The sequence below is a fragment of the Petromyzon marinus genome, chromosome 34, assembly GCF_048934315.1.
Source record: "Petromyzon marinus isolate PM22_M1 ecotype Great Lakes invasive population chromosome 34, UKy_Petmar_22M1.pri1.0, whole genome shotgun sequence".
NCBI classification, from domain to species: domain Eukaryota; kingdom Metazoa; phylum Chordata; class Hyperoartia; order Petromyzontiformes; family Petromyzontidae; genus Petromyzon; species Petromyzon marinus.
In genome coordinates, this window is record NC_133700.1 from 6,250,020 (window position 1) to 6,272,560 (window position 22,541).

The 22,541-nt window shown below is 46.1% G+C and overlaps 1 protein-coding gene across 2 annotated transcripts; it reads left to right on the plus strand.

Moving 5' to 3' along the window:
* Positions 1–477: 477 nt before the first annotated feature.
* Positions 478–21,451, plus strand: LOC116948630 (protein disulfide-isomerase A5-like). 2 transcript variants are annotated; one of them, XM_076071665.1, is made up of 17 exons: positions 478–873; positions 2,557–2,677; positions 4,503–4,590; positions 7,774–7,851; positions 8,676–8,721; positions 10,390–10,482; positions 10,725–10,785; positions 11,499–11,566; positions 12,061–12,152; positions 12,824–12,895; positions 13,969–14,108; positions 14,844–14,914; positions 15,086–15,249; positions 16,379–16,509; positions 17,694–17,764; positions 18,080–18,214; positions 19,316–21,451. In XM_076071665.1, the coding sequence occupies exons 1-17, from the start codon at positions 598–600 to the stop codon at positions 19,397–19,399; spliced, it is 1,791 nt and encodes a 596-aa protein (XP_075927780.1). In that variant the 5' UTR covers positions 478–597; the 3' UTR covers positions 19,400–21,451. The 2 variants fall into 2 exon arrangements, with proteins under 2 accessions (XP_075927780.1, XP_075927779.1); XM_076071664.1 differs by lacking the exons at positions 478–873; positions 2,557–2,677 and having other exon boundaries at positions 2,990–4,590.
* The last annotated feature ends 1,090 nt before the right edge of the window (positions 21,452–22,541 follow it).

Genomic DNA, 22,541 nt, shown 5'->3' on the forward strand with positions numbered 1-22,541 from the left:
TTTGTCTGTCCGTCTGTTTTTGCCTGTACCGTATTTGTCTTTATCCGGGATTCTGTTGCACTCTCATGCCGATGTTCAAGAGTGCTTCATGGCACGTGCAGCTTAACCGGCCTTCAAGTGTCTCCACCAGTCCCAAGTCAATAACGCATCCTTAAAGCCCCCCCCCCCCCTCCACCATAGTGTTAACTTGCATAGTTCCATTCCCCAACTCCACTGCAATGGTAGAATGTACCACTGTGCCTGGGCCAGGGTGGATGCTGTTTGGGGGTGGTGTGGATGGTCGGGTCGGACATGGTCGATAGCGACACGTGAAATGTCGGCAAAGCGCTCGCTCTCTCTATCTCCAAGGAGACACAAGACGACTGTCAAAAAAATTAAGGACCACCAACCTCCACGCGCCCACCGGCCCAAGAGGCCCCACAATCACGCGAACGTCGATCATCTGCGCAAGCGGTTTTGGCCAGCCATCGAACAAAGACGGTCACCGCATCGTGCGCTTTCGGATGCGCTTCTGCGGCCGTCTGGAACCGCTCTTCCTTCCGATATTCGGAAGCCACTGGAGCTATGCACTTTTAAACCTCGATTGAAAACTCATTTATGCAAAACTGCTTTTTTGTGTTTAGTTTCTGGTCCTTCCCCCGCAGCTCCGATTCAGCGCGGTTGGCCGCGTACGGTGCGACAGAAGTTCAACGTGCGTACGTGCAATCGACCCTCCCACATCCGCCCACACCCGCCCGGAGGCCTGCGTGGGCACCTGTGACCGGAGGACGATCGGACGAGCAAACGAAAGACATGGCCACGTCTCACAGACCCAGAAGCAGCTGGAGAGAACGGCGGCGGCTGCTGCTGCTGCTGCTGTGCTGCTTCCTCCCGGTGAGTGGACGCACAGAGGGATGGGTTTTCTGCTGCGTTGGGATTCGCGGTTGTGCTGTGGTAGCTCTCCAAATGCCCCTTCGGGCTGGGACCGCGTGTTGTCCGGCACGATGTCCGACGTTTCACTCCGCGTGCCCGAGAGCTTCTTCAGCTATTTAATGCCTGAAGTGCCAAAGGAGCCGCTGAAATTCGTGCAGTTATCCTTCATTATTATTATAATATTAGCCCTCAATTACAGACCTGTAGCATTCTGCTTGAACTAAGGGGAGGGGTCTCCTATCAAGCCCAGGTAGACAAATAGTATCCCATTGTGCCCTGAAGAGAGGTTGTCTAGTACTTCATCTCAGGGAGGAGTGATCTTACTGAGCCTCTTGCAGAGGGAGATTCCATTTGATGCTTATGCCAATACCTATAGAACAATATACCCTTTTCGGTGGCTTTCCATTTAAGTACAGGCCGAATCCAACCCTCGTGAAATCTGATGAATACACGTATGGTGGCTGGGAATAATTAGTAGACACGGCAACAGGTTGTGGCACGCCAGTATTTTTAATTTAACACTTGAATCAGAATTTTTTTTATTATTTGAACCTGGAAGAATGCGATGAGCTATGCGGCTCTCCTTCACGGAAAGATGTTCAGGAGGTGAGATGTTTCGACTACAGCAAGGAGATGGCATTCGTCGTCAGTCTAAAAGGTCCCCGTCGTCTCGATGAGATTAAGTAGGCACATAACCATCGAGGGGAGGAGGTAAATGGGGTGGACAGGTACGGACAGAGCTCGAGTTCAAATCTGACACCAATGGACCACTGAAGTCCAGATGCAGGTCTGTGGATATCCATACAAATTAGAACTTGCAAAGCTGAATACAGTATTCAGATTGTAAATGTTGTGGCTTGGCTCTCCAACACACCGGTGTGCTGTACTAGTGACGAATTGTCAAGGGTGACAAGGGTGACAACCTTACTTACTAGTTGGCTGTGTCGGGTGGTCGCGGGTTTAACGACACATTTATATATTTACGCGATCTAACCCAATAAAACTTTTTTTATGGATGAATACAGTATGCACGATTTGATCTATTCGCGATTCAAACAAGCTCTATGTCATATCTGCAGTTATGCAATATTAAACAGCCTTTAATAGTTAATTTTCTATCAATTGTGGTCTAGTCTATATGAATTGAACAAAGTTCAGTTGTTAAGGCACGAGAGCAGTCATGATGGTTCTGAGTTCAAAATCTGAGGCCAGACTACTCAGCCCCATGACCATCATTGGCATTGCGATTGTTTCTCCAGGGGCAGTAGAACGTAGGGGGAGGAATTAATCAAATCATCATTTACTCTAAAATCGATTCTTTGAGCATGAATCAGAAGCGGAAAAAAAACCTGCTACCAGTTACCAGTCTTAAGAGACCTTACGTGCTGTGCAATATATACGGCTCAGTTACAGATGTTTGCGTGAATACAGTTTTAAAGAGAAACAAAAATTGTAGCCGCATGTTACGAGCTAAATATTTATACAAAAGTGTCAGCGTAAAAGCAGAAGACAGAAAATGCCGCTGCAGCGCATCTGCGGTGCTTACTGAAAAGTGTTTTTTCCTATTTCCCCCTCCCCCCCACACATGGTCTCACCGAGCTCTGTTCTCCTCACCCTAAAACAAACCCTCCCCAAAACACGCAGGTTCTCTCTCACAGCGTCGAGCCCGCCAACGCATCCGCCGTGGAGAAAGTGACCGACATTCAGAGCTTGCGTCAGCTCATCCGCTCTCGCAACAACCTCCTTGTGCTCTACGCAACCTCGGGTAAACTCATCGTCGTCATCATTATTATGATCATCATCATCATAATGGTGGACACTGTTACCGAATTTTCATCGTCGTTTGTCACAGCCGTTTATGGTGCAGCTGCTTTAATTACCTGTCCCCTCCGCTAAAGCATCTCCGCGCAGAATATGCTAAGTTTTCCATACTTAACATCCGAGATGTCGCCTCAGCCTTGACCCGTTCGTGCCCTTCCCTTCTGCCCCCACTGCTGGGAAAGGAAGTCCCCACGAATCATAAAACAGCTGTTCGGGTATGAGCACAACAAGGGTTCCGATGTATCTATTGGGAGAAAGATGCGGTTTTGTTGCTGTTTGACAGAAATGTAGGCAAATGCCATGTTCTGACAAAATGAAGATGCAAATATATCATTCTGCCAACCCAAAACTCAGGCCTCCGAGGGTCTAACAGCGCTTCATCAATACATTTACAGAGCTCGTAGGTAAAAAATAAAATAACAAAAATCACGACGTTTCGGCCACAACACAAGCGGCCTTCATCAGACAGTCTCGTCCCTTCACCTGATGAAGGCCGCTTGTGTTGTGGCCGAAACGTCGTGATTTTTGTTATTTTATTTTTTACCTACGTGACTTTACCCAATAGAACCAAAGAGTATGGATCCTTGCAGTCACGAAAGCTTTAAATCTAGAATTTACAGAGCTGTCAACCCATGAGTTTTAAGATCTATACGGTGTACATCCGTTTCAATACGGGCAAAAAACAAAATTTTGTCTATTTGTTTGTGTTTCTCCCTTGTGATGGGACTTTGTAGGATGAACTTTGAGATTTATAAGGGCACGGGGTGAGCAATAAGGTCTGAATTGGTCTGTAATAAGGTAGGGCACTGACAAGGGGTTGACAGGTATGAATTCTGCCAACCCAAACCTCAGGCCTCGCAGGCTCTAACAGTGCTTCATCAATACATTTAGGCGTGGGGACAAAACATTGCCAGCAGATACCCACAGAAGAGCACGTGGGAAGAAACAATTTTACGACAGCAATGATACTTATTGCGACGATAGTACTACTGCTACTGTCAATGAGACACTTTTTGCATAGGATACGTCGACGCCCCTATGATTGGATAATAATGACGTGAGCATCGCTCACAGTTCCATACAAATATCAATTCAAGAAACTCGATGCGTTTACTGCCACCTCCTGACCACCACCAATACTTCAGTGTTAAAGCAGCCGACATCGCGATATAACCCAACAAAAACCCTTGTCAGTTTCATGACAATTCTGGCTAATCGTACTGATGAAGTTGGCTGTTGTTGTAATCATCAGCGAACACGATCATGGTATTCGAATCGTACAAAGTTTCGGGCTTGCTCCCCAACACACAACGGCAAAGCTGTCAACCTTATACGGTTTACCCCGTGTTCTTGTGCAGGGAAATTGAGTTTTCAGGTCCATGCGGCGTACAGCCGTTTCAATACGGGCAAAAAAAAAAGGTTTTTGTCTATTTGTTTGTGTTTCTCACTTGTGATGGGACTTTGTAGGACTTTGTCAGTGCCTACCTCATTACAGACCAATTCAGACCCTCATAAATCTCAACGTTCATTCAGCAAAAGTCCCATCACGAGGGAAGAAACACAAACAAATAGACAAAGAAATTGTTGTTGTCGCCGTATTGAAACGGCTGCACGCCGTGTGGATCTGAAGAAAAAAACCCAATTTTATCCTGCACAAGAATACGGGCTAATCCGCATGGGCCGACACAGTTACGCGTCTTTGTGTGTGTGTGTGTTTTTTTACGTTATTCCTGAGATCTTTCTCTTTCCTGTCGGGCTTCACGCGGCAGCACTTGCGGCGCAGGATACGCTCGTCCTCCTGGAGCGAGTGGCCGACGCCGTCGCTGGAGCTGCCACCGTCGCCTGGATCAACTGCGGGTGAGGACGTCGAGCGTCCGTTGCGGACTGAACGCGGTGACTGACATGGCCTGTCAGCCACCCTCGTCGGTGACCTCTACCTTATTGCAGGCCAATTCAGACGGTGTCGGTCGCCCCCGTGTGCCCCTTATAAATCTCGACGTTCGTCCTACAAAGTCCCATCACGAGGGAGAAACACAGATAATCACCACTGCTACACTCAACACTAGTACACTCACCAGTACACTCACCACTATATACCTGTCAACCCCTGATCAGTGCCCTACCTTATTACAGACCAGTTCAGACCTTATTGGTCACCGCGTGCCTTTATAAATCTCAACGTTCATCCGACAAAGTCTCACCACAAGGGAGAAACGCAAAAAGACGAAAAAAAATGTTGCCCGTATTTAAACGGCCGTGCGCCGTATATGGACCTGAAAACTCAAATTGCCTGTACAACAAAACGGCGTTAAACCGCATGGGTTGACGGGGCATGACAGTTGTGAATATTGACGTCACCGTTGATTTCACCTCCCTCTGTGTAAAACAACGAGAACACAAAGCGCGACGAGAATGGGGCAGGGCGCGCGTGGGGCTTGCAGACAAAAAGGTGCCGCTCGTGCATACGGTGGGAATAAAAACAGGTGATCCCTGGACGAGTTTGGTCTTCCCCTCACCACCACCACCACCACCAAAGAGAATGATCTCAACGTTCCCAGAAGAGGGGGAGGAAAAACTACAAGATTGATGATCCTAGGGTCGGGGGGGGGGAGCGGGACAGGTGGCAATGCTATCTGGCCGTAATGGCTTACAATGTCACACGTCGTCATCGTCGTCGTGATCAAACCGCCTGTGTTGTGCACGGAGCGGTGTTGTGAATACACCAAGGCCGTAATTATAATATATAGAGGGACACATCCCCCCCAATATTCAAATATGCTCAAAATGCCCCCCCCCCCCAATATATTGCTATTAAATAGATATCTGTTTATATTCTAGATTTGAAGTTTTCGTGACTGCAAGGGTCCATACTCTTTGGTTCTTTTGGTAAAGTCACGTCGGTGAAAAAAGAGTATCTGTTTACAGAGGGAAAAAGTATTTGATCCTCTACTGATTTTGTACGTTTACCCACTGACAAAGAAATGATCAGTTTATAATTTTAATGGTAGGTTTATTTGAACAGTGAGAGACAGAATCACAACAAAAAATCCAGAAAAAACGCATAAAAATGTTATAAATTGATTTGCATTTTAATGAGGGAAATAAGTATTTGACCCTCTCTCAATCAGAGAGATTACTGGCTTCCAGGTGTCTTTTATATAGGTAACGAGCTGAGATTAGGAGCACACTCTTAAAGGGAGTGCTCCTAATCTCAGCTTGTTACCTGTATTAAAGACACCTGTCCACAGAAGCAATCAATCAATCAGATTCCAAACTCTCCACCATGGCCAAGACCAAAGAGCTCTCCAAGGATGTCAGGGACAAGATTGTAGACCTACACAAGTGCTGGAATGGGCTACAAGACCATTGCCAAGAACAGTTGGTGCGATTATTCGCAAATGGAAGAAACACAAAATAACTGTCAATCTCCCTCGGCCTGGGGCTTCATGCAAGATCTCACCTCGTGGAGTTGCAATGATCATGAGAACGGTAAGGAATTAGCGCAGAACTACATGGGAGGATCTTGTCAATGATTTAAAGGCAGCTGGGACCATAGTCACCAAGAAAACAATTGGTAACACACTATGCCGTGAAGGACTGAAATCCTGCAGCGCTCGCAAGGTCCCCCTGCTCAAGAAAGCACTTATACATGCCCATCTGACGTTTGCCAATGAACATCTGAATGATTCAGAGGACAACTGGGTGAAAGTGTTGTGGTCAGATGAGACCAAAATGGAGCTCTTTGGCATCAACTCAACTCGCCGTGTTTGGAGGAGGTGGAATGCTGCCTATGACCCCAAGAAAACCATCCCCACCGTCAAACATGGAGGTGGAAACATTATGCTTTGGGGGTGTTTTTCTGCTAAGGGGACAAGACAACTTCACCGCATCAAAGGGACGATGGACGGGCCATGTACCGTCAAATCTTGGGTGAGAACCTCCTTCCCTCAGCCAGGGCATTGAAAATGGGTCGTGGATGGGTATTGCAGCATGACAATGACCCAAAACACACGGCCAAGGCAACAAAGGAGTGGCTCAAGAAGAAGCACATTAAGGTCCTGGAGTTGCCTAGCCAGTCTCCAGACCTTAATCCCATAGAAAATCTGTGGAGGGAGCTGAAGGTTCGAGTTGCCAAACGTCAGCCTCGAAACCTTAATGACTTGGAGGAGATCTGCAAAGAGGAATGGGACAAAATCCCTCCTGAGATGTGTGCAAACCTGGTGGCCAACTACAAGAAACGTCTGACCTCTGTGATTGCCAACAAGGGTTTTGCCACCAAGTACTAAGTTATGTTTTGCAGAGGGGTCAAATACTTATTTCCCTCATTAAAATGCAAATCAATTTATAACATTTTTGACATGCGTTTTTCTGGATTTTGTTGTTGTTATTCTGTCTCTCACTGTTCAAATAAACCTACCATTAAAATTATAGACTGATCATTTCTTTGTTAGTGGACAAACGTACAAAATCAGCAGGGGATCAAATACTTTTTTCCCTCACTGTATATGATTGTGCTTATGGTTGTACTTTATTAATCCCTAATCTCTGCCATTACATACAATCAAACAAGAAAAGGTAAAAAAGAAAAAAACAGAGCAATGTATTACAATACACTATTAGAGATTATTGTAAAAAATAAATAAAACGTCTATCCTATGTGTTAATGATTTGTTTTATATTTTATGCAGGAAATTAGCTTTCCAATTTATATTTTTTCTGGGGGGGGGGGGGACCCCCAGACCCCCTGGAAGATGTGGTCCCCCCCAATGTTGAGTCCATGGCTACGGCCTTGGAATACACCAACTCAAAAAGTCACAATTTTGGTCACATTTATTATTCATTCTGCCTCACTCGCCTTGTGTTCACTCGTCTTGTGTTCCCTCGGGACTACAACCACAATGTTATGCGTATTAACGTTACTCGACAGCGGACGGTGCTTCGTAAAAAATTGAGAACATTCGGTAAGTACGTTGTCGGAAAGGTATTTTTGTATAAAAAAAGAAAGAAAAAATATAGTCTCAACGCGCATGTATAACGCAGGGAGGAGGGTGGTGCCGAGGCCTGCGCTCGTATGAAGGTGGCGCCTGACGCGGATGGAGTAGAACTACTTCACTACAGGTATTTAGGGGACCAGGATTACCACGTTACAAGCATTACAATTTACACTTATTGTCAAGACATGATTAAAGTTTTATTTCTCTACAAAAGTGCCATCGCCGAAGAATTTTTTTGCCAAAAAAATCCACTCTGTCCACCGGTCGTAAAGAATTGCCATTGTGGTCATTCATTTTCAGCGATAGCCGTGGTCAATCCACTGCTGGATGAAGGCCTCATCAAACTGAAGCCATCTGTCATGATCCTGAGATATAATAATTCACCTAGCACCGACACACGAGCTCATATCAGAGGACATCCTCTCACACATGTTCCATTACTTGGCTGCCACTCTGCAATTATTCTTCATAATCATATTAATTTATACTGGAGGAATCTGATGAGCTATACATTTATTTTTCACAGATGTCCAGTAGGGGTGGGTCAGAAAGTTAACATATTATACCATCATCCCTTCTAACTATGGCGTTTCCTATCCAATCCCACTCATTGTATTTAACAGATTGGATTTTGAACAGTTACAAAGGGATTCCTGAATCTCTTTCTGTAGTCACCTTCTAGACATGGATGCCAAGCCTACAGCCCCTGGTTGTCACAGGATGTTTCCCATCCACGGACTGTACCAAGCTAATGGTTTCCTTCTTAGCTTCCAAGATCTGACAAAATTAGGCACAACGAGAGCGATTTGATCCCAGGCAAGCGCCTACCAATCCTTACCTGGTGTCCCTTGCGAATGAGATCGTGAATCAGACTGGCTTCTTCACTTGGTTCAATATAAGGCGGTCATCACTCACAAAGCTAATGTCTCTCTTGCATCTTGTTAACAGGGATGGCGCGTTCCACATTGAGTATACACGACCGGAGACTTTTAAGGTGAAGCACCGACCAGTAAAACCTTCCACCTGGGCCTCCTCTAAGTTGACTCATCCTTGATTGAGCAGCTGGTGCGGTGTGTAAACATCAACACTGGAGAGACAGAGGCGGCTGGACGTTTTTCTGGCCACACCATCCCCCTCATGTGCTGTGCTGGTCTAAATAAGCGCTTCGCATTTGTGTTAAAGGGGATTTATTTATCCGTATGGATGGGTAGTATAGAGTACTTTAAATTCAATGCACTACAGCTTTGGAAATCTAGTTTTTGGTTTCTGGCCACACATACTACTAGTTGAACTTGATATCTGCACCTGGGCAGAACCTTCGTTTGATCGATTAACCTAGAATGAGTACCGAGTAACAGTCTGTGACCAAATCGCATGGAATGTACCAGGCCTCTTAAGCTATACAGTGTTGAGCTTGGATAATGCTTGGTTGCGTGACCACCATGCACAAACAGGTTATTCTAAGGCCAAGGGGCTATGTGATGGACATCAGGGGGCAATGCAGCAAAATAAATAGTTGTGCTTTGCTTCAATGCCCCCCCCCCCGTCGTGTCTATGCTGCATGCCTTCCCAAACTCACACTGATCAGAGAAGTGAAGTATGGTGAAATAAGCCCCACAACCCACATGGTGTGGGGAGGCCCTCAGTGGATTGAAAAAAGGGCATTACAAATGTAGTGACTGAATCGGAGACACTAGGGGTTGGAGGCGCTCTGATTATTAACACGCACCAACGGGTTAACACTTCCAAACAATCCGTCTATAGTCCACTACGGTTCCCAGTCAGGACAGCTGGTAGACTGCCTAACTGGCGACGCCGAGATGGTGAAGACAGAGACGACGGTGAAGACTCCAGCAGCAGCACTATGGGGATCCCCCCCAGCCCCAAGGTCCCCTCTCGGGGCCCCTCTTATACTGTCAGCGTGGCCTGGCTCCGCCCCTGGCCACGCCCCCTTTCTAGAACCTACCCGCGGGTTCCTGGTGTGTCCCTTCCGTGACCTTTCCCCTGGATCCCCCTCTGGTGTATCACGTGGCCTGCTGCTGTCAGGGCTGCTGTAAACCGCAGATCCCCTTCCCCGCCAGCAGCCAGCGCTATGCTGCTACAGAGCAAATTCTCTGTCACTACACATGCATAAGGGTACCCGGTGCAGGGTGTGTGAACATCAGTCCTGGAGAATAGAGGGCAGGTTTGCATGCGTGTTTTTTTTGCCCACACCACCTGCGCTACTGTTACCATGCCAACCTAAATAGGTGCTCACTCTCATCACTTATCCCGACAGAGTTTGCAGCTCATCGTTATTTATGTTGTCCACGACGATGGACGCAAATTATTATTTTGAATTGTGCATTGTCGAATTTTGCGGTGGAGCTAGGACTCACATATTAGAGAGGTCCCCCCTTCCCTTTAACATCTTGCACATGCAGTTGGCCAGCATGGATTCCAGCATGCCTGACTCTGCTCATGAGACATTGTATGTCAAAAAAGCGGTCCAGAGTTTGTTTGCGCTGAATCGATTCTGCTGAAATTATTCACTCCCGGACAGCAGGCAGATGGGTTGTGTAGGAAATACTTATTTGCGTGGAGAGACAGATATATCAAGGAGACATATTGTTCACTTACCTTAATGGGGGATATCTGTGTACGCGTCCGTGTGTTCTTCTAGTCCATGACTGCTTTTCTACGTGACCCGCTTGGAGCTCCGCTCTGGGAAGACAGCCCTAGTGCCAGAGACGTCAAACACCTCACAACTGACCAGGTGTGGACTCTGTGTAACCATGTGCAAGCCTCCTTCCCCCCTTGGGGGTTGCACCTGATTTTGACTAAATATGGACGAAGGTCACACACGAGAGCATCGCACACTCCAAAGTCACACATCCCACACAACTCGTGTTTATGGATCACCTTTGGGGGGTTGTTACGGGAAGGTTGTGCATACAAAATACATTGACACTGATTTCAATTAAAATCTGGCATATAATTTTTGTCTTGCTTCTGCAGGAGTTTCGCACGCTGGTCAAGAATGAAGCGAGGCCCATTTTCATCATGTTTTACGCTCCATGTGAGTGTCTCATTTTACATGTATTCAAAATATGTTGTGTTTCCCTCCCAGGAAATTTTCATGTTATGATATAGTATTGTCTTCAACTTCTTAACTGACACAAGATAATTAAGCAGACATTTCCTCTCTTCCACATCTGTCCCTCCTCATGAGAAAGATAAAACTTACGTAATTTCTTAACCTATCCCGTCAGCCACACTGCCTTCTGGGAGTGCATAATTTCTGCAGTGTTGTTTCAACACAAGCGAACTCTGGAGCAGTTTTGACATCCAGTGTCTCATCAACATTCAATGTTAGCTTAAATCAATGCTGGTGAAGTGCCGGATATTTGTAGGCAAGAACCCTCTCTGTTAGGAGTGGGTCTGAGTTTGGCTCAAAATTATGTGATAAATTATATTCTTGGTCCTTACGGTAAAGTTACGTAGATCAAAAACAAATACAAAAAAATTATATCTGCGTGACTTTACCGAAAGAACCAAGAATATGAATTCCTGCAGTCACAAAAGTTTTAAGTCTGATAAATAATAATCACGAGCATTGTTGCGGTTAATATATATGACAAGACATATAGTCAGATGTTATGCGCAATAGTGAGATATAAATGTATACTATATTCAAAATAGAGATATAGTGAGGTGAGAGAAAAGAGATGCTTATGCCTAGCCCCACACCTTGCCTGATGCACCACATTAGCCTAATTTGTCCCTTGGCAGGGTGTGGCGTTTGCAAGACTTTGATGCCGGCTTTCCAGGAAGCAGCCACGGAGCTTAAAGAAACGCACGTAAGCTACTCAAACACACACAAGACAAAAGATCCCCTGAATAGCACACGCTGCTTGCGAGCACCTATGAAGGCCGGCACGACACACGACGGGGGTGGCTGGCCAGCACCACGCCTGGCCGTCTTTGTCTCCCTAGTGACGATGTTTAGACAGTGCACCAGGTACTCATTTGACACTGAGTTGACCTCGGGGAGACCCAGTTCAAATAATCGCCACTGGTGTTCGCCGTGAGCGGAAATCGAACTCGGGTCGCTGGTCTCGTAGCGTAGCACGCTAACTACAACACCACTGCCCTTTGTTTTACACACAAACACCTATGTATGTACATAGGCATATATGCACACACCATTGGTGTAGCTATCGAGTGTGCAGGCGGTGCAACTGCACCAGGGTCCACAGGCCAATACAGAATCCACGCGTAAAGATGATTTTTCTTCCTTGCTAGACATTTTGATGGAAGCCAGGCTTAACGTCATCCATGTGTGGTTGTGCAGGTGCTGGCTGGCATGAATCTGCACGCCCCAGAGTTTGACGGCATCAAGCAAGACTTCCGCATCACAGGATACCCAACTTTCGCCTATATTGAGTGAGGATTTTGCGACTAAATTGGTTGCAGATGAGAGGAGTTTTGATATTTCACAAGAAATGAACACAGCAATGTAACGTTCACGATAGACCCAGTGATTTCACTTTTATTACATGGCCCACGTATAACACCATTGCCAAGTGATATCTGTACCAGTCCTTAGCAATCCTTTCGCCAACCTACAATGAGCAGCATGGTGAAGTATCATCAAACAACCCCAACGCTTTGTCATATTTCACTAACACATCCCACCAGCCGCATCCCATCAGACACATGATGAATTGTGAGCATAAACCTCCATGACCTGTGGAGTTCATCATCATCCAGAAGCGGATTTTCAAATGGCTACAAGGTGTCATCATCATCATTCCAAATACTATACCGAAGTACTGCTGCTAAAACAGTACTTGGTATAGGGGTGATACCTGCGATACCAACATGGCTACATTGGAAACTGTATTTTGGGCCCTGTATCAGGATCGCCAGTACAGATCTGCCCAGTGATGTGCGCTAACCAACACAACACCCCACACTCGCGCACACATTTTAAAGGACCGTAGTTTAATTTTGCCCAGTAAAGTAATCACATGTCTTTGTTGCCGTATGTTTCCGTTACGACCCACCCTCTGTCCCAACTGGATGTGATATCCTTGGCAACTTGCGACCACTAGGAAGGGCAGACATCTCTTCAACTTCGAGAACTATCAAGCGACCAAGCAGGACATAGTGTCGTGGCTCCTAAAGTAAGTTCAACCCACCCTACGCACCTACATCAGCGACACACTGAAACCAACAAAGTCCCCTCAGGGTCCCATTAAGATCTAGGGATGCAGATCTTCTCTGCGTTCTCAGGTCACAGAGGCTCCTGTCGATGGGCGACCGAGAGATTTTTTTGCGTCTAGCCTCCAGACCCTGGAACTCTCTCCCATGAGAGGTCAGGATCTCTGAGTCTGTGAACATTTTCAAAGCCGCATGTATACTCTTCTATTTATTCAACTCCTAGTTAATTCATCAAATGTATATTTGCTTAAAACATTTTATTTTGACATTTTTATGGTTTTTTCGTTTCACAGGTTATTTTTATGCCAAGAGTTTGCTGCTGCTGTGTCTTGTACAGCACGTAGAGATTCTTTACGAAAGTCGCTTCATAAACTACATTATTATTACACACAATCCGAGGCTTCCATAAATAATTTTCTCTTTAGTCTTTTGCCAGATGGCAGATCTTTCCTCAAACTCACCTCCATTCTTGCCAATCGTGAGCTCTCTTCTTCATGTTAATGTATACCCACTATTTCCTTCACGTCATCAAGTAGTAGCTTTGTTTTTAATTATCTTGGAATCTTTTCCAGACATCCTTCGAAATCTTCCTTCGTTAAGCTTTCTCCTCTGAGAACGTGCCCAAGTCCACATCTTTTGCCCTTTCTGGATTCTTCTATTTACACTTCTCTCATGTAATTGCACAACAGGAAAACAAGTACAGTAGTGTGCGTCTAAGTTTGGGTTTTTAATTAATTTCGTTTTGTTCAGTACTAAGGGTTTTGTAAACAGTGAAATGTATATAATGTATAAGTAATGGGTAGTGCATCTTTGCCCAGTTATTTGCAGCGTTAGCATCACAGTGATGATGACAATGATCACGCTGATGGAGGTAATGAGAGTAAATATGTTGATAATGATGAGAACCATAAAATACATAATGGCGATGATAATTACAAGGACAAAGATTATAACAATGACAACAATGATGATGGTCATTAATATGATGATGATGATGATAACGATGATATTGGGGTTTTTTTTGTCCCCCTTGCAGCCCACGGCCCCCACGTCCCCCTGCGGAAATGGTGCCCTGGTCGCAGGACCCCGACACTCTTGTGCACCACCTGACCGCGAGCACCTTTGGCCCCTTCCTGGGCACGCATCCCTCTACGCTGGTTCTCTTCTACGCGCCCTGTGAGTCAAGCGCCCTCCCATCACAGCGCCCTCGGCCCACTACTCCCAATACCCCCCCTCCCCGCCACCCCCGTAGCGCTTAGCCCAATGTCCGTAATGCCAGGGCTCAATCCACACGGTGGTTGACGTGGTGGTGGCCCGTCGAGCGTCTGTGATGAATAAACGTGAGGACCACTTTGTGGGAAAATCAAGTTGTGATTGTGTAGGTAAACTCTCCCTCGCTGTTGGAGAGTGGGATTTCCATCAGTGACTCACGGTTACCAATGGCCCTTACTTCGTTTGAACAATCACACAGTTCGTCTTTGACTTTTTTTGTATTTTTTCAACTGAGGTTGAAAGTGTTTACGCAGTGATTCTGTCCATCCACTTGTCCGTCTGTCAACTCTAGGGGGTAATAATTGCCATGTGGCTTTTTCCGAATAAGATCATTTGTGAGTGGTTTTCAAATGCGGCAAATTTGGACTGTTATGCCAGCACACATGGCCTACTCTTTTTTTTTAATAACGTCATGGGACGAATACTCGGACCGCTAACCTCTACGGGCAACTGTGCGTTCATGCTACTGCACGCCCATGTCACTACCCCTCTCCATCACCATATTCCCCGACCATCATGCGCTGCATCAGTCCTCATCACCTTACCCCTCTGCCAGAGGCATGAGTGGTGAAAACAGCATCGGAGGCCCGTCCGCGACCTGAGTTCTCCGGGCCTAATCACCCCACCTCTCTCTCACAGGGTGTCCCGTGAGCAGGAAGGTTCGTCCCGAGTATGAGGCGGCTGCTGCCATCTTGAATCCAAGACCTGACGTGAGTAAACGGAGATCCTGTCGCTTCAACTACTGCATCTGGAGGTGGAATCGAACTGACGCTGTCTGGACTGGAAGGCTAGTGCGTTTATCCATTACATCATGACGGATACCCAGTAATTGTAAATAGATGACGGGTTCTCTGTATGTTTCACCCCCTGTGTGACTGCAGAGCCCTGGGGTGTTGGCAGCTGTGGATGGAGCGACGGAAGTGGGCCTAGTTGAGGCCTATGGGGTCACGACCCTGCCCAGCCTCTACTACTTCCACGAGGGCCGTCCTCTCTACAACCTGCCCATGTCCCATGACCGCAACACCCTGCTCACCTTCCTGCGCAAGTGAGCGTCACACACTGCACTGTTTAACAAACTCCTATCATCTGATTTTACGTGGGAGAGATCTAGACGCAGAAGGTGCAGCCACTGTTGGTGTCGTTGGTGTTTGGACACCCCTTGCAATTTATAGTTATGGCTAAGACACGCACAAAAACTTAGGACAAAAGTCATGGTCTTGAGGTTGCATATTTATTCCTTTGACCAAGTGAAATACCTTCTGAATATGGTGATGACGTTCCCTTTATATATACAGGAGCGCACGCACAGCAGGCTAAATATTGGGTGAGTGGCCATTGCAGTAGTTGTCTACATTTAAATTTCGATGTAAAGCTTTCGTGACTGCAGGGATTCATATTCTTGGTTCTTTCGGTAAAGTCACGTAGAAGGGAAATAATAAAAAGAATAACAATAAAACATAATAAAAAATTCTTACAACGTTTCATGAGAATTTGTATAATGTTTTATTTTTATTATTTTATTATTTCCCTTCTACGTGACTTTACCGAAAGAACCAAGAATATGTCTATATTTAGTATACTTTTAGTGCCATAGAACCCGTCTTAGCTGGCCAGTTGGGTGGACCTTGGCCGATCATATCTGTAATTTACTTGTTATTCACCGGGAACCATTTGCTAGTAGGACACCCCCAACTTTCCCAGTGTGGCTGCGCGCCAGGCAAGTATTGATCGTATTGTGTGTGTGTGTGCACATTGTGTCTATACGCGTGTGTGCATGTATTTGTATGTGGATTTGTTATGTCTGTGTGTGCGCATGTCTTTATGTACGTGCATTTGTGGGGAGCAGTGGCACAGTGGATAGCGCACTGCGCTTCGAACCCAGAACCCGAGTTCGATTCCTGCTTACAACCAACGTATCTACCTCCTCGTGTGCTTTGTTGGCTTATATCGGTGCTATTTGCTTACAGCACTTGCCCCAACAGGATGTTAAGACTATACGGGGGATATTTGTCTTTGTGTGCGCATGTATGCATTTGTACATGAATATATGTGTGCGCGTGCATGCGTATGTATTTATTTTAGTGTGCAACCTAGCCTGGCACAAGTGCCGGGGTGAGGTCACCACCACTTGGTGGCAAATGGCTGTTGTTGTATGTGTTTGTGCCTCTGGGCAGCCCTCAAGACCCACAGAGCTCAGAGTTGCCTTGGGAACAGCGGCCTAGCAGTGTGCATCACCTAACCAGCCGAGACCTCCGAGACTTCCTCAAGAAGACTAAGCATGCACTTGTCATGTTCTACGTGCCATGTGAGTTACTAAGATCCCCCGGAGTTACTAAGATCCCCCGTGTAGCCTATAAAGACTGTCTGTCAGGGCCAGTGCTGTCTCCCCAGTAATAACTTTAGGCCAAGTGAAGTTTTTATGCCAATTTCAAAGTACTGCAAAGTGCACAGTGCTCACACATGTAACTTTGCTGAGAGCATTGTAAACTCTGTAAGTTCCATACACTATAAACAGGCCATTGTCAATATTTATAGCCAGTGTAGGATTTTTTTTAAAAAGAGGTCTATATACCACAAGCATAAAGAAAGGTAGCAATTGAGAAGGGGAATAATGGTCCTGCATTAACAGAAACTCACACGCAGGCCTGGAAATGCGCCCAGGGGTGTGTGTATGTATGTCTGTATGTTGAACTTATTTCGCACGATATGTTGCCAACCGTGCTAATCGGAGGTGCGGGGTAAGGACAACAAACTAAACACACGAAAAAAATGACAATGCTTGGTCACACGGCAGATGTGGCTGTCTCCTACACCAAGGGACACTTGAATTATACAGCAAAGTGGGACTATGATCAGTCTCAGGATAATCTTCCTAAGATGACTTGCACTGCAGTGAGTTTTTTTTACTTGGCATTGATTTGTGTTTGTGCACTGTTTTCATTCTCTCTTGTGGCACGGTTCTTTTAGTCATGTTTTCTATTTGCTTCGTGGCTGTACCTTATTTTTATTTGTGCTTTTTATAATTTTGGTGGCCCATGTCACTCTTGCAAATGTGACTCATCCTAGTCTCGAGTTCTTCTCCTGGTTAAACAAAATAAACTTGAAACAATTGAATCTAAAATCATGGACTACATCGTAACAACACTGCCCCCCCGCTGTAATCATTCACTGGCAGCGTTTCAGATATCCACCGGGCTACCCCTGAAGCTGTCCATCGGCTCGCTTACCAACATTGACATGCACGGATGAACGTGCATGTCAGCTCCTCACCCTGCCAAAGGATCGTGGTTGACATGGTCCCTACTGCAAGGAATGAAATGGGGCCCCCAGCCCAATGTCCCCACCTCTTTATAGCCCGGTGCCTGAGCTTTTCTGCTCCGTGGGCCCTGCTGCAGTTACATTGTCTATACACTCCATAGCTATGCCCTGATGTATAACATATGTCTGTGTTTGGATGCCTATTCTGTTTGTGTGTATGCAACGATTTAGGGTGCCCACACTCTCAGCAAGCCATGCTGCACTTTACAGGAGCTGCTGAACAATTAAAGGAGGATAGAAAGGTGAGCTTTGTAATATTATGGGAATTTTTTGGGGGGGTTTCCATCCTAAATAAAATACCCCACTTTGAATGACCTAGGCAGAGCCTATGAGCAAGGGGACCACTCACTATGTTGGTGGGGGCTAGTGATTAAAAGGGCGTGGTTATTTAAAAGTGGGCAGAGTCGACAGAGGGAGGGAAGGGCGACCAGCTAATCATGTTTCCTGGTAGAACATCCAACAATTCTGATGGTGATAATTTTAGCCGTATTTCTTTTATCAGTCCCCTCGTGTTATAACCATGCTGGATGGTGTGTTTCTATGCTGTTTTTTTTCAGATGGGTTTAGGTGCCATTGACTGCAGTAAGGCAGGGAATTCTGAGATCTGTGGGCAGGAAGGCGTGCAGGAGTACCCCACATTCCGCTATTACTCCTATGGCCGGGCACTGGAACGCTACACTGGCCCACGTGGGGTGAGTGAACCAAGTTATAACTATATCACATCATCTATAAAATGGCCAATAGAATTCATACAGAACAAAACATTGCTCTCCGATATATTTTTGGCTCGTACTGCGTGTTAAGCACGATGCCCAATGTTAAGCTCCAGGTGCTCACAGCGTCTTTCCTTTTCTGAAGAACCTCCCAAAACGTCAGACATCATGATGAACAAAACGATGTTACAAAAATGCATCAGAGACCTGTACTGCACAACTGTGAAAATGTACTCAATAGAATAGAAATTGACGTAAATGATCAATTCCCCCCTAAATATCTGTTGGAGAGTACTGGCACATTGGTTAGCGCTCTTTTTTATGAGCCTGGCATCCTGAGTTTGATTCCTGGCCAATATCATTTGCGAGTGATGTGTGTATAGGTCTTAGGTACTTGCTTCACCAACCTGAAACTTTCCAGCACAGTTAAGTATGGTCAAATAACGTCTGTCACTGACACAACATGGGAAAGCCTTCATCCTGCAGTGGGTTGGCAAAAGGGCTGTACAGTATAAAATATGGGTCACTGGTGAGCTTGCTAACCACTAAATCATCCAACCGCTTAATAAAAAAGAGTAGATGGTATAATGAAATCGGCTCGTGCAGGAGCTAAACGGATGCTTAAGCATAAAAAAATATATAAGTTACATATCATTTTCAGTGTCCGTCAAGATCATCATTCTCGTCATTACAGCAGAACTCAAAATAATCTGCACCACAACTTACAGAATCCGCGATTTGATCCCCCCATATCAATACAGATTATTGCATTTCTGATGTAGTTTTTTACCCTTGTATTCTCTAGATTATTTAATGCTCAGGGAAAGCCAGATGCACCGAAAACTTGTGACAGGCGACAATAAAGTTATACATATGGAGAATCACACACCTACCATACCATAAGACACACCCTCAGCCTTCGCTTTAAAATACAGGGGGGGGGATGTGCATCATAATCTGGAAAATATGGTATTTTGGTATTATTTTCCGTAGCACCCTTTGCACACGAGACACGCAGCCACAGTCACACACTGGATATTCAGTGTGTGTATTTAAGCCCTGCTTCTGTTTGGTTTCCAGGAATCCGACTTTGTGAACTACATGAGGAGGCAGCGAGGGAAGGACTATGAGAAAGTTGGTAAGAAATCCCACCGTGATCTGTAAACACGGTCTGGACCACCACTTCCCTTGGAGCATCTCAACCGGCATTTCCAAAACTTGTGATGAGAAGACACAAGTTCAGCATTTCAAATGTCATCTGTTTTGAATCGGCATGTAATGATTTGATGAACTGTCATAATTCGGGGTTCACTATTTGATTGAAGAATCGGTCTTAGTTTCGCATCGTGTTTGTATTGTTACTGTACTTGTGTATCGTTTGGTTTGTACAATTTGCCCCAGTAGCCCGCTTGTAACACGTATTATTTGCAAAAAAACCATAATAGATTCATCCATGCTCGATTCAGTGGTGCAGTGGTTCGTGTATTGCGCTATGAATCCCACGAGTGTGATTCCCGGTCACGGCTAACATTGGTGCAGTGAAATATTGATTGGTCTTGCGCCATGCTCTTACTCCAAACCACATAGGCCATCGTGGCGAAGTATGGTCAGCTGATCCCTATGACCTACACAATGCGGAGAGACCCTTATCCAGCAGCGAATTGACAAAGGGCTGTAAATAACATACAGTGGTCCTTGTTTAACACCAACCATTTCCCGAATGTACTGTCGGCATGAATCCTCAAAGAGAAGCGTGATTCCTTTTCATCACAGAAATTGCTGCAGGCATCGGTATAAAAATTATCCCCTTTTTATCACAATCCTTTCTTTCTTTTACGATAAGTGGACTTCTCTCATCAACAACCACAAAGCCTCCAGCCGTTCATGACATGTGAAGTTAACACCGATATTTGAGCCATGTAAAGTTAATCATTCCCACTGTTTCAATGAATTATCATTACTTGGGGCTACGATTCATTTTAAAAAGTCAATCGTTTTGTTGACTAATTTGTGTTGCCATTTTCTCTCGTTTGTATGCCTCATTTGCAGTTATGTATACAAAATGAGCATACGTACAACAGCATATGATATGCGTATACAGTACTCTTCATATATCATAATTTTGATGCTTACAATCCGTTGCAGGTATGGTGAGTGTAAGAAATGTGTTTGATCAGTGAACCGATGTTTCATTACATGCACGGTATTTATCATCACATATTCAGTCATCAGGCCTTTGGACGTAAATAAAATTGCGAGATAAACTTTTCATCATGATGGTTATTTCTTTGGACGGTCATTGTTGACCAGGTTGAGACATTCCAACTTGCTGCACCCAAGATTCTTGTTTTGCCATTACAGTACGTGGTCTCTCCATGGTTCAAACCCACGTGTAATGATCTAGGGGTTGACAGTCATTTTGACAAGCCTAAAAAACACGGATTCTGAAGGTGTTCGAGTTTTGTTTTTCCAAATATAAGTTATTTCTGTCCTGATTTTGGAATAAAACAGTTGACAAATACAAAAGTGTTACGCTGTTCTTTGGTTTCTGTGTTTTTCAGATGTGGGATCTGGGTAACTAACACCACACCTGTGCCCTTCCCAGATATTCGCAGTAGAAACCAGTGCAGTGCATAGGCTGTGCGATGACCGTGTTTCCAATTCACTTTGTCAGTTGCGTAAACTGACTTGTGGGATGAGTATGTGGCGGAGAGAAATTTGAGCAGAGTGAGATGAGAGGGGAGATGGAGACGAGTGTACGGAGGTGAGTAGAGTGAGATGAGTGGGGAGAGGTAAGAGTGTGTGGAAGTAGAGTGACATGAGAGGGGAGAGGGTGCGTGGCCAACACCACCCCGGTCGCCTTTGTCTTCCCAGTGGCAATGTTTACACATCGGACCAGGTACTCAGTTGAGGCTGAGTCGACCTAGAGGAGGCCCAGGACCGGTTCAGATAATCGTCACTGGTGTTGGCCGTGAGCGGGAATCGAACCCGGGTGGCCAGGTTCGCAGCGCAGTGCGCGAACCGCTACACTACTGCTCCGCACACACACACAGACACTCACACAGACATAAACACACAGACATAGACACACAGGCAGACACACACACACATAGACACACCCAGACACTCACACACACATAGACACACCCAGACACTCACACACACATAGACACACACATAGACACACACAGAGACACTCACACACACACAGACACTCACACAGACATAGACACACACAGACACTCACACAGACATAGACACACAGACATAGACACACACACAGACACACACACACATTGACGCTCACACACACATAGACACACAACAACAATAACCGCCATTCGCCACTAAGTGGCGGTGACGTCACCACGACGCTTGTGCCAGGCCATGTGCACCCTGAGGCCACGTGAAGTGTCGAACGCCCGCTAGCAGGAGGTCACGGGGCAGACCCAGGTGCCACGGGTCGACTGACTGAGATGACTGGCTGCTGCACCACCTGTGCCCCCTACTGTGCCAACCTGCTGTGCTTTAGCCACCCGGCGCTCCGCTCATTGTTGTGAGCGTCGCACCTCCGCCCTCCGTTGTTGTTGGAGGGCGACTACCTCCAACTGCCCAGTAGCATCCTTCACGAGCCTCCTCCACAGAGGTCGATCTTGACACCGCTGGTACCAGTCATCGGCAAGTCCACTCAGCTCCACGTCCTCCTGTACCACATCACTCCATCTCTTCTCTAGCCCGTGCCGCGCCCACTTAGCCCCCTCAATCCGGCCGAACAAAAGCTGTTTCGGCATGCGTTGGCTGGGCATGCGGGCTACATGACCCAGCCATCGCAGCCTTGCCTGCCGGAGGAGCTCACCGATGGGACCTTGCCCAGATCTTTCAAGGATTTGTGAGCTCCTCACACAATCCAGTCTGGTTAAACCGAGGATGGATCGTAGGCAGGCCAGCCTAAATGTTTCTAACCGGCGAAGATGTTCCATTAGGGGGGTCCACGTTTCGCAAGCGTAGAGAAGGGAGGGAATGACCGTGGCCGAGAAGACCTGAAGCTTAGTGCGGAGCGACAGACCAGGTAACTTCCACACAGCGTTACGCAACCGATGAAAAGATATTGCCGCTCGACTGATTCGGAGTGAGGCCTCTGCTGTTAAACTGGAGCCAGTCATAAGCACACTACCCAGGTATGGGAAATTCTCCACTCTCTACACAACTGCCCCATCACCGATTGGGAGTTGTGGGGGTGGAGTGTCCGATGGTACAAAATACCCAGGCAGGTGCTTAGTTTTGGTGGGACTTATGGTAAGGCCCC